At 33.6% G+C, this 16,966-nt stretch overlaps 1 protein-coding gene across 3 annotated transcripts in view; it reads right to left on the minus strand.

Annotated features, from left to right (window-relative positions):
• Nucleotides 1-16,966, minus strand: part of LOC109533970 (protein timeless homolog) — a 362,432-nt gene that overhangs the window by 323,276 nt on the left and 22,190 nt on the right. For all 3 annotated transcript variants that reach the window (XM_048663569.1, XM_048663603.1, XM_048663631.1), the window contains exons 5-8: nucleotides 12,816-12,966; nucleotides 10,929-11,155; nucleotides 5,786-5,961; nucleotides 3,879-4,124 (exon numbers count right to left, since the gene is read on the minus strand). In XM_048663569.1, coding sequence (XP_048519526.1) covers nucleotides 3,879-4,124; nucleotides 5,786-5,961; nucleotides 10,929-11,155; nucleotides 12,816-12,966 — 800 coding nt within the window. The remainder of the gene's footprint in view (nucleotides 1-3,878; nucleotides 4,125-5,785; nucleotides 5,962-10,928; nucleotides 11,156-12,815; nucleotides 12,967-16,966) is intronic.

Below are 16,966 nucleotides of genomic sequence, written 5' to 3' on the forward strand. Positions count from 1 at the left end.
CAGATTCTTCGCGTAGGGAGGAGCTTGTAATAAGCTCAAGCCCTGAGTTCTACGAATTTGAGAAAGTTCTCGTTGGGCGGTAGAACGACGTACTTCAATAGGATGATCGGAATTTGGGTCAGCGTTTGTACATAAAAATCTTCCCTTTAAAACTGACGGGCGATGTCCTTGAAACGGTCCTCAATAGTTCCGCATGATATCCTACCGCTACTGTACATGTCAACCTTTATCTGCACGGCTTCTATGCCCGCTTAGGTGGTCGTTTAGAATTTATTGGTTTCGTTATTTACTTACGTCTTACATAAGCCACCGTTTTCTCGCACGCACAACATACATCGTCTCATTACTGCTTCACAGGATTTTCTGATCATTTCTGGGGTAATTCTGTTAACAGGTTCTATAACAGCGTGTCTCAGCTCCTCTTCGGTTTCGTATGACCTACAGTATACCACATTTTTGAGAAAACCCGATGCAAAAAAATCAAGTGGTGTTATGTCAGGGAATCTCGCAGGCCATCTTACTGGTCCCAGGTGGCCTATCCACTTGTTGGGAAATTCGTGATTTAAAAATTCTGTGATAATACGTCCATTGTGTGGCATTCATTTCGACGACAGAGAATAAAACTCTCCAACATATCATATCTATTATCATAGGTAATTAAAACAAACAACGAACATCACTATGGGGAAATTGAAGAGAAATATCAATGCCTACTACCATAAAATCTTAATTTTGTTAATTTTAATTATTTATCTTGACCGAACATAAACACGTTATACATGGTTGAAGAGCATATTCAAAGGGGAATTTAAAAATGCAGAAATTCAATATGACGCCCATAAGAAAAACAAAAGTTGACTTCGGCCTTATTGAACATAGTGGGCCTAGATTATTTTTTACTTTATTTTCAAATTCACGCTTATTTCTTACCCCCACCCTGAAAATTTCGTTATTATATCTTTTATAATATACACGGATATAAAATAAAAAGGATTTTATAAAACGCACTTTTTTCTTTCTTTCCCTGTATATCCGTTGCTATTCCGAGTTCAAAGAAGTTGATGACAGATTATTTATAGGCACTTGATTGCGCAACTTTTTCCCCATTTGGTCCAGTCTACATAATTTTATACTGGACACACTGTATATCTATTTCTGCGTGTTTGTGTTATGAGCTTGCTCTGCGAAAACGAATGTGTGCCATGTTCACAAAACATTGAGAAACGTTTGCTCATAAACTATGCAATTTTTTCAACAAAGGAACTATTTCTACGTTACACCAAACTTTAACAGCTTCAATTTAACTCTGCTTAAGAGAACGAGAATTATTTAGAAGTTACATATATCTATGCAGCCAGATTCATGTCTCCTCTAATAAAATGTAACCTAAACAAACTTATAACTTCCATTCCCTTCGAAAGCGACAACTAAAACTTCACACAAACTTTACCATGTCATTTATTAATTGAAGTGTGCTGCAAAGTTAAACCTCGACTCATTATTTCCTTAATTGTAACCAACTGTCGGTAAAGTTAGTCGCGATTACTCAAACTGGAATAGAATAATCAAGTGACAGCACCGCCAACTTGTAGCATCGGAACATATCATTGCTGCAAAGCTAATTTAATATTCATCCTCTATAATAATTCATTAGCAGAACTTACTTTACAAACTCAACCTTCTAGAAGAAAAGCCCATCGTAATGAACGTCAAGGTATAAATTGTATGTTTAGGATTTGCTATTTAATTGGGGCTGCCCAACTAATTTGAAAGGTGTTTGCTGCGACGAGGCAGGGAAGGAGATTACAAAGCATAAAAGAACATTTTGTGAAAAGTAGAAAATTGCTTTATTCAGCACAACATATTTAAGATATTCATTGGGAGCTCATACGGGGGATGGCTTTTGAAATGAGTTTTATTGATTCTGCTCAGAAAGAAAAACGACTATTGTTAAAAAAAAGTTACGTCTAATTTGGATTACTGTTGGGATAGTGTATTTTCTTGTTTAAGGTCATGTTTATGTTTCACAATTGTTCCGTTTTTCAACAAATGGGGAGGCCAGTAACAACAATTTTTGAGCCACTTTTGTAATTCTACATGGTAATAATAGCTGATCAATGTATTGTGTGTTGGATTGTGGTTACCAAAAATTACTTCGTACACTCCAGAATTGAAAACTGATTATCCCTCCTGGTGTTGAAATAACTCAATCGATCATAATCCGCCTAACAGTGTCAAAGGTAATTTTACTCGCACAAAATATCATTATTTGTTCCGAAAATTTGCAGAAAAAAGAGTTTGCGTTGAAATCACATAAGCAACTCCTACAGCGACTAAAATCTCGACCAATACCACGGCTTTAATTATAGCAAATGGTCAACAGACCAGTGCGATTTACTTACTGACTTATCTTTTTCACATCACCATCAAATAATGTCTATTCTAGTTCGCTTATCGCTATTTGTAAAAATACATTTGTCAAAATTTTTGATGAACTCGGTAATGTTAGACTATTTGAATTAATGATAGTGTATAACAAATTTTGCTAATGCAATTTCTAAGCCTGCTCGCTTTACCTAAATTGTCCAAGAATGGAAAATCGACTAAGCAAAATGCAAAGTTAATTATTGGACGACATAAGAAACATAAAAAGCGTTACAGCAGCAGATTAGTTACTGATTAATGAGCAGTCTGAGATAGATTGATTCGACATACTAAAAATAAGTATACAGGGTAGGGTGTCCCTGAACTGAATGGCGCAACCATAAATTCCTTGACGGAAAGTAAGACGATGTAAGCAAACTTACCTATATCTAATGTTGATTCCGTTTGCCGCTACGTGGCGCCAAAGTTCTTCAATTAATCTTCGATTAATCTTAATCGATTTTCACTTAATTAACTTAAACAAATTATTCCGTACATTTGACAAACCGACAGTGTTTACTGTTTTTGGTGTTTAGCGAAGTTGGATAACAGATTGGCCAGTAAGATCATCCAAGCTAACACCGCTAGATTTGATTGTCTGTGTGGTAAAACTCTTAAATCTTACTAGAAAGAAATTTCCAAGCTGCAGATTATTTTTAAAACAAGACCTACACCATGCCCAAAGTACAGTTTAATTCTTGGAAAAGAAGTAATTTAGCTGATAGGGAATTGGTCAACATTTTGGAAATTTACTAAAATAAATATATTAGTTCAATTATTCAGAATTAACACTTTTCCATGTTTTTTTCGTTCTGAATTAAAAATCTCAATTGCTAGATATCATAAATAAATCTTTGTACAGAAACTGTAGGTTTTGCGAAAAATTTACAAGAGGTAAAAAAGTTTAAAAGAAGATCAGCTAGTAGCAGAAAAAAATATATTTGTAAACAGGGTAACAAAAATACAAACATTCATTAACGAACAAAGCATTATTTTTAATATTTTAACGCATTAAAAAACATCACGCTTGCGTCAAAACAAGCCAATTTATGTAGTAATTGCTGATTCCAAAATTAGTCAAAATCGATATGGGCGATTAGAAATTATATGAATTATTTGAGAAAAAACGATTTTGATCTGAGAACTTTGACAAATTGTAGCGACAAAATGAAGCAACATTGTACAGTCATTTCAGGGACACCCTGTATAAGTAAAAAATATAAATTTTGAGCATTTCTGGTTATTGAACAAAATAACAAAAAGTTGATTGAACTGAAACGTTAATATGACGATCTACATTAGGCACAAATCGCCGGTTGTCCAATGTCCTGACTCACAAAAGAAAAGCATTTTCTCTTGTGAATAATTGACCTTTAATTATAAAACGTGCGTATTTTATATCGTGCTGCTCCAGTTATGCAAAGTTTAAAAAAATATATTAGAAATACACTTACCTTTTTTGGACCGCTTCTTCTTCTGCCTCCTCTTGCCTTTACTCTGCACAATGACCGATCCCTCGTTGCCAACAAAACTCTCAAGCATTTTCAGAAAAATGTGCTGCGTTTCAATCAGATCTTTCAGATACGTATCAGACATCTTCAGCTCATCATAATTTACCAATAAGGTTAAAATGAATTCTCGATATTCCAGAACGTAGAATATGTTGCTCTTAATGACTCGTGCAGAATCTCGCACATTGCCTATTAACAAATAAAAAACAATATATTAAACAGGAGTTTATGTTTCAGTTATTTTTATTTTTACATTTTGATTTTTAAAAATTTTCAAGATTTTTGTTAACTTTTTTTATTTGCACTACTCAATATAATATTTGCTTATTATTTGAATTTGAGAGATTCGCTTCAACCACGAACGTTCGCAATATGGAAATTTGTGTTAACGAACCTTAATTCCAGACTCCGGATCTTAGAATTCAGTACAAAACTTTGACGGACAGCTTTGGACCGTTTTTTACATACCATAAATTAAATATGTCATCATTTTGTAGCAAAAATAAAATTTTATGGCCAAACACATATTCAAAAGCATGCGTTATTAAAATATTGCCAAGAATAAACGAAATTAAAAAAATATAATAGGTCTTAAATAACTGAAAGTTCTGGAAGAATAAAGCCCTAACCAAAAAAAGCTTCCTAAAATAGATTTTATTGGAATAAATGAAAAATGTCTTTGCAAAAAAAAGTTTTGGTACAAAAGCACTGATCGTAAAGAAGCACTTTGTTTTAGCACACAAAATTTTGACGAAACCCTTAAAGACCCGGTTAACATTAAGTTTTGAGAATTAAATGGTAAAGTAAAATTTTGAAACCTTCAAATCTTCTGAACTGATTAAATTACGAATTGCTATATATTTTTTATTTTAAATACCAATAAACATATCTTCTTCACACCTCCAGAAATTACAAAAATGATTAGATTAGATTTATTTATTTGACCACAATATATATGAAATGTATGTGCAGCAAGTCATATTGTTTCGATGATTAGAATTTATTTTCCTTTCATTTCTTTTTATTAGAATAGTAATGTGCAAGCAGTACCTCCTCATAACAGAATTTTAAATGTTTCAATACAAACGCTTATGCATGTCAAACTGAAACTTACAAGACCTAGTTTCATCTGCATTTCGTTAAAAGTCACCTTCGAGCTATCATCCCAAGAGTCTCGTATACACTTTTTTAATTGCCTTTGAGTTCGACCTATTATTTTTGTTCCTTTACGCATCAAGCAGCACGTGTTTAGGCAATGTTAAGGGGCGATCAAAATCGTTTTTGTCGAATTTCAATACCATTTGAAATTTTCTTTGTTTCCTCATGCCTCCAGAGAAATGCCTCAATTGTTAATAATAACTGGTTTATTATACCAGCTCATTCCTGATCATTTCTGAGTAACCTCATTTATATCTGATTTTCCAAAGGAAGGTTCTTACCTAAGTTCGACATCGATTGGAACAAGAAAATCTTCAGAGAAAAAGATTGACCGACAGATTTTCAATGATCGACAAGATGAGTTGAAAGGCAGTGACCAAAACATCAAAGTAGCACATACCCTCACTTCTAGGCAGTTTAGCTACTGTAAGTTGCTTTAATATGTAGGTAGCTTATGAGGGTAATTACAAGATGCTCGTGTTCCCACCAAACAAAATAGCACATTGGTTGATTTTGATTATCATGGTATTTGAATTATTCGAATTATTCATCTAATAAATAATAAATAAATAAAATAATTTTGTTAATACTCGAATACGAGGTAACACGTAACTTTAATAACTAAAAGTTATATTAAATAAACCAACATAAATTAAAATAATTTAGTAATTAAAAAATTCAGCAATACGAACCATCAGGTGATTTGTCCATTGCCGCCAAAGTCATGAATAGCTCTCGATAAGCCAATAGCGCCAGATGGAGTCGACGTGACCAAAGGATTAATTTCTTCCCATCAGTAGACATAAGGTCGTAGAATGTTTCACTTTGTCGTTGTACATAGTGGAACGTTTGCACGGCCACAGTTTCACTGGAACCAATTTAAAATGAAGGTGTAATAATAGTTTACGCATAAATCAGCAAGAATCTATATCATATTATTGAGAAAAAGTCGTTTGTAGGTGCAAATTAAAAGCAGTGTTACCAAAAATATAACTTATTTGTTAGTTGTTTGAAACATTTTGAATTAAATTGTAATTAATTCTCTTCTCCTTACATATCCAGAGACAACACCAGACGAATTATTCCAATTTTTAATATCCCATACGAGAGCTTACTGAAGTTAAATGAACTACCCGGTATATTCTATTAACATTTTTGAAAACAAGTCAAAATATCGTAAAGCAAACACAAATATACTTCAACTCAGGAGGTTTTCCACCAATAACATTTTCCGACTTAATGCTACACATTCAAGTAAAATTTACCTTCAATAAAAATGTATTTAATGTCTAACTAAACTGCATCCGATTTGGATAAAAAATATATACAGGGTGTCCAGAAATACGCATGATGAAACGAGCACTGAGACATTGCTTGGCTCAACTGAACACCATATGAGCCAACTTCTATTAATAAAAAATGTCCGGCTCCTGTGCTATGGATTGTCAAATTTCTTCAAATAAATTATAATTTTTGAAATATCCGGAAAATGGTCTGATGAATTTTAATGAAACTCGCTGTGAACTTGTATCTTCGCAAGATTCGTGTTTTGATGAAACAACCGAGTTCATCCGCTTTGGGCAAGTGAGGAAGTGTTGGTACAACACGCTCTTGGTAAAATTCCGGCTCTTGGTAAAATTTTGTAACATTCATAGCTGTTGCTCAAGAAATGATTTATGTTCCCGTTGCTATTTAAAAAGTTTTAATTTAATTCAGACATTAAATGCAAACGTTGTTGTAAATAATAATGTTCTTTTATATATAAATTAATTGTCAAGGGTTTCCTAATTTTGAACTGGCTGATATGAAGTCTTACGCCCGGTCATCTTTTGGAAGCGTTTTCCCACCAAATAAAAGACGCGATTTTTCAGCAAAATATGACAAAGAAACCAATCCGCAGCCAGTTTCAATAATATCCATTTGAGCGCGTTCTCGATATTATAAAAAAAATGTATTCAAGTTTTATTAGTGTCAAAAGTTAATCAAAGTTTAAAATTGTCAGTTGGCAAAAGAATAGTAGTATTTTTTTAACCCAAAAATATATGAATGCCAAACGATTTTACAAAGAGTACAAAAATAACAAAAAAGGATTGGTGCATTAACTCAAAAAACACGATTTGATTCCAGCTTCCAAAGAAAAAGTCCTAGTGGTGTTTGTATCACGACATTCAAGAATTTATCACTTGCCTAAACCGGACGAACTCGGTTGCTTCATCAGAACATGAGTCTTATATAGGAACAAATTCACAGCCAGTTTCATTAAAATATATAATACAATTATCCCGATATATTTCAAACAGGCATAATTCTCTCGAAGAAGTTTGGCCGTCAGTAGCAGAGAAGTTAGACATTTTTTTTAGTAAAAGTTAGCTGAGATCGAATTCCTTAGATCCAAAGAATATCGCACTACCCTTTTAAACATGTGCTTACGGGACACCCGGTATATACAGAGTGAGATGACCACTAGATGGCGTAATTTCAAACGGTATTTTAAAAAGTCGATTTTATACATGAATTGTCCCAATAAGTGAAACACCTAGTAATTTTAGTCAAAAGACCATCAAAAACGGTACTAGTTTCCTTAAGAACTTTTTTCCTAACTTGTCAAATAAAGGGCGGGGGGAGAGTCAAACCGTTTAATTCAAAAAAAACCTGTAACTCCGAAACGGCTCAACCGATTTCAAAGATTTTTTTTACTATCGATTGAAAGAGCAATAAAACCTCTACAATATGTGATATAAAAACAATCTTAATCATTTTTGAAAAATCAGCTGTTCGAAAAAATTTATTTGTTTTAATTTTTCACAAAAATATCAAATGCTACCTCAAGTTATTTTACACGCATTCGAAAGCACAGGAAAAAATGAACCAAACCGCAGAAACCGCACCTGAAAATAATTTCTAGAACCGATTTAATACTTGAAAATAATAACGGTTGCCTAATTCAAATAATTAAAGTAGAAATTGTCCCTTTAAGTGAAACATCTAGTAAGTTTGGAAATAGCGGGTAAAATAAAACAAACCACAAAAATCGCATTTTGAAACTACTTATTTCTGGAATTTCTTTAAATGCAATTTTTCAACGAAACAACTGTACTCATCTTAAAAACAAGAAAAAAAATTAATAAGTTTACCTAGGTATAACACTATGCTGTAGCAGTAAAATAAACATGAAGATAATACATTTTCAAAATGCTTTCCGTCATTCGTCACACACAGATCTATCATGCGGTTAATGCCAAATACAGTACATTCAATTTCGGCTTGTGGAATGCTGTGGATGGCATCTGTGATACGACCTAGCATATTTGCCCGAGTTGTGTAAACTATATCTTTTGATCTTCCCCAAACATAAAAATCCAACTCAGTTAGATCTGGAGATCTTGCTAGCCATGGGAATAGACTTCCTATCCAGCGGTTGGGAAAAGTTCTATCTAAATGGTCGCGTGCATTTCTTGAATAGTGAGCAGAATCAGCATCCATCTTGTGGAAACCTCATGGTTCTTCTCGTCTCCAGTGAGACATTTTCTAACAGTACATTAAGTTCATTTGTTAAAAAATGTAAATAATTATCTCCATTAAGACACTCGTTGAAACCAAAAGGACCTATTATTTTGCTTTCAACAATGCCACACCAGACATTCACTTTCCACCTATTTTGACGATCAACTTGTCTCAACCAGTGGGGATTCTCGGTTGACCAATAATGCGCATTACGTAAGTTCATTTATCCAGTATTGCAAAAAGTGGCTTCATCAGTCCACAAAATGCGCTATTAAAACTGATTATTTTCTGTGTACATTTGCTTTAACAAGTTAAAAAAAAAATAATCGTGCATCATAATCCATGTCGGAAAGTGCTTGATACAAAGAAACGTGATATGGATTAAACTTATTATCAGCTAAGATGCGATGAATGATGTATTTTGTTACTCCAAGGTGTAAAGAAATTTGTCTTGGACTTAACTGCGGATTGACTTGTGCATAAGCTAAAACATGAATAACGTTTTTCTCAGTCCTTGCCCTTTTTCGTCGTGAAGGACCACGTACGGCCTGGACACTACCAGTTTCACGAAACCGTTTTGTTAGCCGCTTAATTGTTAGTCTCTCAAAAAATCTTCTACCAGAGTATGTATTAGCATACTTACGTTCTGTCAAACATGCATTTTAAAAGTTTGTTTTCAGTTTTGTTTTCAAGTTTGTTATCAAACTTATCACTCTACAACACATACTTTCCAAGATACAGCCGTATCTCTATCCTTATTGCGACACCCTGTCCATGTTTCTGTTACTTCGAACTATACAGGATCGCTCAAAATAAAGTTATGACAGTCAAGTTTTTTTTAAAATGAAACAGCCTACTTTTTAATCCAGGTTCAGGTTCTACATTGAATTAGAAGTATTTTTTGTATGTAACATACTATGTGACATACATACACAACATACTATCATTCAATGGTAGTGGACATAACGACATTTGAATATGAGAACGCAACAAAAGTAAAATTTATTATTATTTTTTCAAATAAAATAAACGATATAATTTGAGAACAGAACAAAACAAAAAATAGAACATTTGCTTTAATATTCCTTGCAAATTATATCATTTATTATTATTATTACTATTAAGTAAAAAAAATAATCATAGAGTTTACTTTTGTTGCGATCCCATGTTTTATGCTATGCCCAAAACTATTGAATTCAGTCACATAGTAGGTTATACAAAAAATAATTAGGATTCAATGTAGAACCTGATTCTGGATTAAAACGTGGGTTATTCCATTTAAAAAAATTTACTTGACTGTCATAATTTTATTTTGAGGTAGCCTGTATACTTCAAAGTAACAGAAACAAATACTCTGGCAACAACCACAATACTTTCATATAAAGGTTTTTTTAGTCTTTACGATCTACGAAGGTGGTCTCGCATCGATGACTCACCCTGTATAATATAAAACGACACCTTTTTTTAAAATGAAAATGAAGTGTCTCAGTTCCAAAGTCTGCAGAATTTTAGGCGACACGCTAGCTATAGAGAAAAAGAGCCTGACCATCAAATATTCGCAGATATTTTCCATCACTGATCACAACTTGAAACAATAGTAGCAAATAATTCAAATCCAGCAAAATATCACTATTAGAGTTTCGTGTTCAATCAACTTCCATATTCTTTTATACGTAAAGACCTTCTTTACAGTCTGCTAATATTTTGCGATATAAATGGATTAAATTCCTTCATCTGAATTTCGATTCCCTTTTCGCGTATCACTCTTGGCTCCGTGATTCCGTGTCATGCATTTTTATTTCCTTTATAATTCTGTTCATACCTTGAACTGAAAGGCATAAACAGAAAAGAATGCAATATTTTACGCAGTCAAAGTCTATTCGGCATCAGCAAGCTAAGAAAAATATATAAAAACCGATGCTGAGTCAAAGTAAGTGCAAGCCGTCCCACACAAAATGAGACACTTTATTCCTGAATAATAGACTCGACTGATCTCGTCGGCCGATAAAATTACTTCTCAAATAAGAATAAAAAACTCGTTTCGAGAGGCCATCCCGCTGCCAAAGTAAAGCGGAAGCTTTGTTTAATACTGGGCTGTCACTGTTTCGCCGTTTTTCAACTGCCTCTATTTATCTTTTCCTGTCGACTTAGAAGGTGTTGAAGTGACAATTCGATACACACAGTATCAAAAACGAAATATTCAACAGTCTACTACAACTGACCTGCTTGCATGGAATGATTCAATAATAATGAGCATAGTGTAACTTTTGCATATATACGCCAAACAGTAAGTTAAAATGGCATAAAAGTTTAATTCAAAAATTTTCTTACCTAACCAACTTCACTTCAAACTTGTAGCACCTGTTGAACTCCATGAAAAATCGCATGGCCCACAGGTAATAGGATTCGTCATGGGCCTGTGCTTTCGCCCTAACCAAATTGTCTTTCACGTGATACATCAAAGTGTTGTAAGCGCCATTTAGAAATTCGACACAGAATTCCTTCAGGAAAAGCCGAACGCTGAAAGCGGATCTCCGTTCGTTCCTAGCCGCCTTCACCTGGAAAATATACATTTTTGATATGAAACACGAGACAAGCCTGACACGTAGAATGAAATATAACGGTGAATGAAAAATGATTTAAAAATTTGCTTGCTCCTTTAATAAATCAAAGAGGATGATATATTTTCTAGGATTAACAAATACTCTGCTGTATGTACGGGGTGTTTCCTCATAAGTTGACATTCCCTACATAATTTATTTCAAAAAGTGGTGTTAAGTGTTGACAAAAATTGATATTACTATAGTGGATATTGCGCTTTATTAAAAAACCCACCAGCAATTGAAAATTAATAAGCACCCATTATTTAGCAGCTGTGACCACTTTAATATATATTAATTAGGGTTGCTTTCGGTCATATTAATAATAGAGATAATATCCATTTACGATAAATGTTATTATTAAATTAGCGTAATCAGTTTCAATATACATATGTTTGAGTTATTCCACTTCAGATATTCCAGGGTTGTTCCTAATTTGATGTAAATCAAGAAGAGAGCCACAACGAACAAACCATAAAAATTACAAGCGAATAACTCAAGAATAAGTACTACAGGCAAATTTAAAAACAGAAAAGTCCCACAACCTGATGGCATACCCAATGAGCTCCTAAAATACGGAGAAGAAATAATAATTGAAAATATTGCTGTGCTTTTTCAGAAAATTTTAGATAGATAGATAGAAGCCAATCGAAAACAAGCATTGCAATACCAATAGGTATACAAAAAAACGAAATAAGAATAATCCTAACTTCCGTAGGACCACCTTGCTTAATACAACACTAAAATTGCTAACGATGATCGCCAATAAGATCACTAAAGAGTAGACCCAACAACAAGCAATTCATTCCGGCAAAATTGGTCAGCAATAGATGCAATCTTCATAGTCAGACAAATTGTTGAAAAAGCAATTAAATATAACAATCCTGCTTACATATGCTTCGTTGACTTGACTAAAGCCTTTGATCGCGTATTTAAATGATTGCGGATAGCTGGTCACAAATACGACTGCAGCAGTAGATAAAAGAGATCGGATTAGAATAGGCTCAAGGCCTAATATGTGAAGAAGAAGAAAATGTTTAAAAAAACTTCAACCTATCAAATCAGAGAAAACGTAATCAAAGTATGTAAACAAGTAATTTGTGTTGGCCCATGATTTGAAATAAGGCAATATTATTATTATTATTATTATTATTAATTATTTGATTGATTCTCTCTACTATTGAGTGTAAACTCAGCTCCAAAACATGTGATCATATCAGAGTTGTCGACACTTTATTTTGGCTGGTTATCTCGTAATTCCAGTAGTCTTTAGAACCATGGTTTTATTTTTTGGATCAAAGTTAGTTCTTAATCGAATAGTATTACCATATTCAACATACCACACTTAGCCAATTGATGAATCAAGTTGTCCGGCAGAAGGCCGTTTGGGCATTTTCTCACTTCAAAAAATGAATGTATAGCAGAATGAAAATATTGAAGAATTTACTATACAAAAAACTTTAAACTGAACCAATTTTAACACCTCGGTCTCGCATCAAATATTTTTTTACATCTAAATTGATATCGACTATCAAATTCCCATTAAAGCAAATAACTACTATTTCTTGGGGTCGGTGAAAACATTTTAGGTAAACCGTGAGTTTTTTATCAAACTTACCGGAAGGCGATTTTTCGGAGTTTTGGGTTTGGTTTTATCGACGTCGAAATTGAGAGAATCCAGTTTGCCTAACGGCTTGTGATAAATAAGCTCGTTCTCGCTTATTGATTTCATCGACTTCACTACGAACGTGCCGCCAAATCTCGAGTGTCTAGAAAATATTTTTATAATAAAATCACAATTTAGACACAAACTTTAATATAATATGAAGCAATTATCTACAAAACCACGAATGAATTACGCTGTATTTTCCATGCTTGTTTCGATTAAACCGGGTGTCAATTTGAAAACCTCCCATCCTTAATATATTTCTTGTAGTTAAAAATATAAAAAATCGGACATATACGTCAATTTTATTTGTAAGGTGGAGACTGTAAATGAATATTTTTAGCTTTCTTGTTTCAACCCCCTAGGATGGGGATGTTGCCCTTAGAATATTTAATAGGACTGGGGGGTCAAGTCGCACATCGTCAAGGACATTCAATTGTTCAAAATGTTGTCTATTTTCCTGTAAACAATAATAAAGTCTATTTTCAAACTCCTCTCTAACATTTCGGAAAACTTGACCGAGAATTGACCAGCATTCTGCTGCAATTCGCCATTTAAGATCATCAATATCAGCACAACCTGCTGATATTGATGCTTTTCAACACTGGATCCTGGATCAAGATGTCCCCAAAGAAATAAGTCTAAGGGTGTTAAATCCGGTGACCTTAGAGGCCATTCAATTGGTCTCCTTCTGGCCAATCCATCTATCCGAAAATCTCTCGTTTAACCATTGCCTTGCCGGAAGAAAATAATTATGTGGAGCACCGTCCTGCTGGAATGTTAACAAATCCTCCTGTAAAACTGAATGACATTCTGCATCAATTTGAGTGCCTAACTCATGCGTAGTAAGACGATTAATATATAATTAAGGTAGGTAAGTAGATCTCATGGGTTTTGTTGAAAAAAATTATCTTCCGCAAATAAAGTTATTTTTCTCGAAGTAAAACAATTAAAAAATCAGAAATCAGTTGTTTAAACTAGATTTTATTCCTGTTATTTAACGATTTTAACGTCGTAACCTAATATTCCAATTATTTGTAATATAAGGAGACCCAATGCCATAATGTTTGTTTAAACACTAACCTGAAAACCAGAATCTTGAAGCAGGCAATTTTAATTGTTTCTGCAACTCTGAAACGCGATTATTCGGAAAAGACCAAAAGCAACAAAGTAGTAACTAATTTAAAGAGAATTGAAGGCGTTTTAAAACCATGTGCCTCTTGACCCCCATTCCTATCTACGATTCTAAGGGTGACATCTACCCTTCCTAGGGGATTGAAAAAAAGTGTCCCCCTTGAAAATAAAATTGACGTGCTTTTCCGATTTTCCATATTTTTAACTGCAAGAAAGATATTAAGGATGGGAAGTTTTCAAATTGACATGTGTATGTAGTATGTAGTAGTAGTAGGTATGTGTTTAAAATGGGCAAAAATTTTAATTTGAAACCATCACCAAAGACTGCATTATAAACTTAGTACTAACACTGTACATATCTATGGCCTAACAGGTCACATATGGGGAGTTTCTAAGTTGAAACCCCCTTAGATCACTGATTTAAAAAAATTCTGAAAAGTGTAAATATTAAAGTTGTTATCATCATGATCAACTCAATTTTTGTAAATCTGCAGTTAAAATAAAAACTTGAAAGAGTCTTCAACTTATGAAGAAACACCCTGTAAGTGTCGAATAAAATTACTAGTTATTATAAATGAAAATGTATGGATCATATACAAGGTGATTCAAAATTGGCGTCATTTCTTTTAAAGGGTCACTTAAAAAATACAAGAAAAATATTTGAAAAAAAAATGTGGAAAATTTCTAGAAGATATTGACAGTGGAACATCGAAATGTAGGTTAAATATCTACAGTCCGTTAACAACAATTAATGAAATTATTTTTTTAAGCTAAACTTAGACACCCTGTATTTCCTTAACGGAGCATTTCCCGAACATCGTTTATAATGTAAACCCATAATGTTTTTAGATTCTCTATCGTTCCCAGGCTTTGGAAACTGGAGTACCCTGTATACTTTACTCCATCCGGTCACAAATTTATGTGCTGCGACGTCTATTAAAATTGAACGGTATGTTAAATTTTAAACAGCTAGCTTTGCATCGACTCCCTACGACAAATTCGGGAACGGTTGCATGATTCCTGTATAATTTCGTAATTTTGCATTGTAAATCGTTCCGACAAGAACTATAGAAACTTCGGTGATATTCCACAGAACGTGTACATTATCTTGGCATTCGCCACAATTGTGTGATATCATCCAAGTTATTAAAATTTAATTATTTACCTATAGACTGACAAAATTACTTCCACATAGTTTTGAATAAAATGTTTTAAAACCAAAACTTGCTTCGTCTCCAAAGTGTTACACGCTAGTCTCAGGGTAATGTAATCTCAATCGGGCGAACTGAGATCTGAAATTGAATATGAACTGAAAATATGCAGACAAGCCCACCAAAAATTCTCCTAACGCCCTCGAAGGAGGGGATGAAAGTGCGGTGTAATTTGTTGGCGTTCGTCAATAATACAAGTGCGCAAATGTTACAGATTTTTGGGCTGAGCGGAATAAAGTTGCAATTACTCATGAAAAGAAATCAAAAAGATATAAATTTGGCGATCTTGCAGGCCATGATACCTCATCTTTCAGTTTTTTAATGAAGTGGAGCTCAATCTTGCTGAAATAAATGATTTTACTACTTAAATGTCCTATTAAGAAAAATGGTCCGATAACACGATCACCCAATTCTGCGAATATAAGTTTGAATCTATTGATTAACAGCATTCGTCAGAGAAACAAACGTTAAAAAAGTGTCTGGAATTTTCTATCAATTTTTCACTCATAATGTCACAAATGTATACAGGGTGATTCGAATTTGCGTCGTTTCTCTGGAGGTGTTTGACAGTGTTTTAGGAGTACAGAAAAAATAGTAAAAAAAAAAAATTGTTATTCAAAACTGAGAAATTTGCAAAAAACTATATGCGAAAAACGGCAACAATGTTTTTCAAGGTAATCTGCCTAATTAACATTACGTAAATACCTGTTGGTGCGCAATTATTTAAAACTCCAGTAACTATGGAATTATACAGAAAGTGACAATAAGATAAACAAGGATAAACGGTAAATTGAACAGGAATCGTTGAATGATGGAACCTATTTCGAAACTCATAACCTCGAATTATTAATTTGTTAACAAATTACAAAACCATACATTTGAGTCTGTAACTCCAAACAAGTGCCTGTGTAATCACCTTATTATGCACTGTTCTCGAGCAGCTCCTCGTATTCGGTTAATTAACTCCTGCTCAATTTATACCGGTATTTCAGGAATCCATTGGTTTAATGTGATCTTCGATACGTGGTAGGAAGGTGACCGGTATTTATTTGGTAGCAGTTGTGTGCAGTGCAGTCTCAGTTGTCGTGCAATGTTCTGAATGCCCCTGAAAAGCTCTTCTGCAATTATGTCCAATACTTGTTCCTCTATTGTCGTCCACTATCTTCCTGGAACCACACACAATCCTCGTCCTTTGTAGGCGTGAGTTCTTTCAGCTTCTGCTATGTTACTGCAGCATTTCCTCTGAACTAATCGCATATCCGCAAATTCGTGAAAGCAAATTCAAAGTAGGTCACAGTTTGACAAATTATTGTTATTATTAACAAGGGCTACCCACCTGTAACTATCTGTTGATGACAAAAAACATCATCATCGCTTTGACTTCTCATCAAAACATTGTAGAAGAGAACTTTTTTAATATCAAAATTTTTTGCAATTTGAATCAAAGATCGTAATTCTTCTTTTTGAGTGCTTAAGTATTCCAATATGCTACCAACTAAACATGGAACACTTTCAAAATAATGCTTAATAACAAAGTTGAAATTCGATTTTCAACTGATAATTATCGAAAAAAAAATTCAATATTTTTTCCATCCCTTCCAAGTGAGCCCCTATTCTAGAAGGTATTAACAGTTGAAGATCGAATTTCAACTTTGTTATTAATCATTATTTTGAAATTGTTCCATGTTTAATTGGTAGCATATTGGAATACTTAAGCATTCAAAAAGAAAAATTACGATCTTTGCTTCAAATTACGAA

The sequence above is a fragment of the Dendroctonus ponderosae genome, unplaced genomic scaffold (genome assembly GCF_020466585.1).
Source record: "Dendroctonus ponderosae isolate FM_Combo_2020 unplaced genomic scaffold, Dpon_F_20191213v2 Dpon_F_20191213_1, whole genome shotgun sequence".
NCBI lineage: Eukaryota > Metazoa > Arthropoda > Insecta > Coleoptera > Curculionidae > Dendroctonus > Dendroctonus ponderosae.